The sequence below is a fragment of the Otolemur garnettii genome, unplaced genomic scaffold (genome assembly GCF_000181295.1).
Source record: "Otolemur garnettii isolate 467f Iridium unplaced genomic scaffold, OtoGar3 scaffold00083, whole genome shotgun sequence".
In the NCBI taxonomy this organism is placed as follows: domain Eukaryota; kingdom Metazoa; phylum Chordata; class Mammalia; order Primates; family Galagidae; genus Otolemur; species Otolemur garnettii.
In genome coordinates, this window is record NW_003852478.1 from 6,608,636 (window position 1) to 6,610,716 (window position 2,081).

The 2,081-nt window shown below is 37.1% G+C and overlaps 1 protein-coding gene across 5 annotated transcripts in view; it reads left to right on the forward strand.

Moving 5' to 3' along the window:
- Nucleotides 1–2,081, forward strand: part of FIP1L1 (factor interacting with PAPOLA and CPSF1) — a 71,352-nt gene that overhangs the window by 4,092 nt on the left and 65,179 nt on the right. For all 5 annotated transcript variants that reach the window (XM_003794601.3, XM_023515996.1, XM_023515992.1 and 2 more), the window contains exon 4: nucleotides 641–698. In XM_003794601.3, coding sequence (XP_003794649.1) covers nucleotides 641–698 — 58 coding nt within the window. The remainder of the gene's footprint in view (nucleotides 1–640; nucleotides 699–2,081) is intronic.

Here is a 2,081-nt window from a genome sequence, read left to right on the forward strand (position 1 = left end):
AAAAAAAAAAAAGAAATGCTAGTAAATCTGAGACTTGGGCCAAATCAGTTAGTTGTTTTGTACTTCTGTTTTCTTATCTATAAAATGAGGTGATGGTTAATTCCCATGGTGGAAATTATAATTACAAAGAAAGTAATTAGTTTTAAAATTTCTCAAATTACTACCTTCTTACTATCAAATTGGTTAATCTTGCATGAGGCTAAAATTTGTTTTAAATCTTAAAATTTTAATATTTGCACAACGAAGGGCATGTATCTAATTAGGACTGATGAAGCAGAGAACCAGGAAAAGCATGTGTGTTAATAACTGTGTACTAAGAGTTAATGTGTTAATACCCAAGTTTGAGTTCCTCAGGCACCAAGGAAAGGGGAAAACTGAGTTAAATAGGTCTCGGCAGTTACACGTACCCGGCATATAGTGGGTATTCAGTAAAAATTTACGATAAGTAGAATTGATTGTGTGCCATATATATTAGGAATAACAGGGAATAGGACAGGCACATTTTGCCACATTTGCCCTTTCCATCCAGTAGAGATAATACTTTGAGAAAGATACTAGATATGGCTTAAAAATACTGGTATAATCTCTTTGTACTTTTACAAAGTAGTATCTGATACGTACGTATTTTTGTTGTTTGTAGTGCTAATCCTCCATCGGGGGTTGAAGATGAAACAGCTGAAAATGGCGTACCAAAACCGGTAACATAAAGGCTTGAATCCAGTTGCTATCTTTTTTCTTTTCTTTTCTTGCTTTCTTTCTTTCTTTCTTTTTTTTTAGACAGAGTGTCACTATGTTGCCCTGAGTAGAGAGCTGTGATGTCACAGCTCACAGCAACCTCAAACTCTTGGGCTTAAGCGATTCTCTCGCCTCAACCTTTCAAGTAGCTGGGACTACAGGCGCCTGCCATAATACCCGGGTTTTGGGGGTTGCAGTTGTCATTGTTGTTTAGCAGGCCTGGGCAGGGCTCAAATCTGCCACCTCTGGTGTATGTGGGGGGTGCTGTACTCTCTGAGCTACAGGTGCCAAGCCAGTTATTTTCTTTAAAAATCTTATCAGTAGCTTCACAGGACACTTTGGAAGAAAACCAGTGTTTAATATGGCCTTCAGTACCCTGTTTTATCTGCCCCCTTCTCACGTGTATTTCCTTTGGTGCTATCAAAAACAGATATAGGAATTCACGAGACGGAGAAGAAATAGTAGAAAAAGATTTCAGAGGAAGCATAGTATGTGCAGAGGCTTGATGTTTATTACTTTCAAGGTACTGAATGGTTGTTCAGGGGTGTCCAACCTGTGGCCTGTGGGCCATGTGCAGATTATTTGAGGCCTGTTGCTATCTGTTTGGGTCGGATATTGTGAAAATTATGCATAGACCTTTTTTTTTGCTCATCACTTTTCTTTAGTGTTTGTGTATTTACTGTGTGGCCCAAGACAACTCTTCCAATGTGTGGTGGGTAAAAAAAAAAAGGTTGGACACCCCTGTAACTGAGCCTGATTTTCAGAGCAACTATAGAGCCTCACAACATTGGTTTAAATACTAAGCTTTTTTGCAGTGCCTTTTTATATATGGGACAGTTCCTGACCCTATCATTCCTATTAAATTGATATTTTGGAAAGGGACTGTCTCATTGGTCCTGTGTACTTTTTTTTTTTTAATTATTATGGGTACATAATGATTGTATATAGGGAACATGGGATATTTGGATACAGGTATATGATGTGAATAAATCAAATCAGGATAATGTGGTATCCATCACTTGAGGCATTTAACCTCTGTTTGTACATTTCACTTCTGTGAGAAGAAAGAGACTCTTGTTCTGCACGTTTGAACTTGTATACAAAAGAGTAATTTTGCCTGTGTTATCTGCTTACTTACTATAATGTGACTAAGCACAAAATAACCTTTTAGAACCAAATAAAACATTCATAAATGGTTTTTTTTTACTCAGAGATAAGAGGGTATTTCCTCAACCATTTCCAAGTAAGGCCTCTTCTTGGCATGAATAAATGCCAAGGATAATTGAGCTAGTCCTTACTTATTTGGTACTTTTTGACCACAACTCTGAATCTTTCTTTTTTTTTTT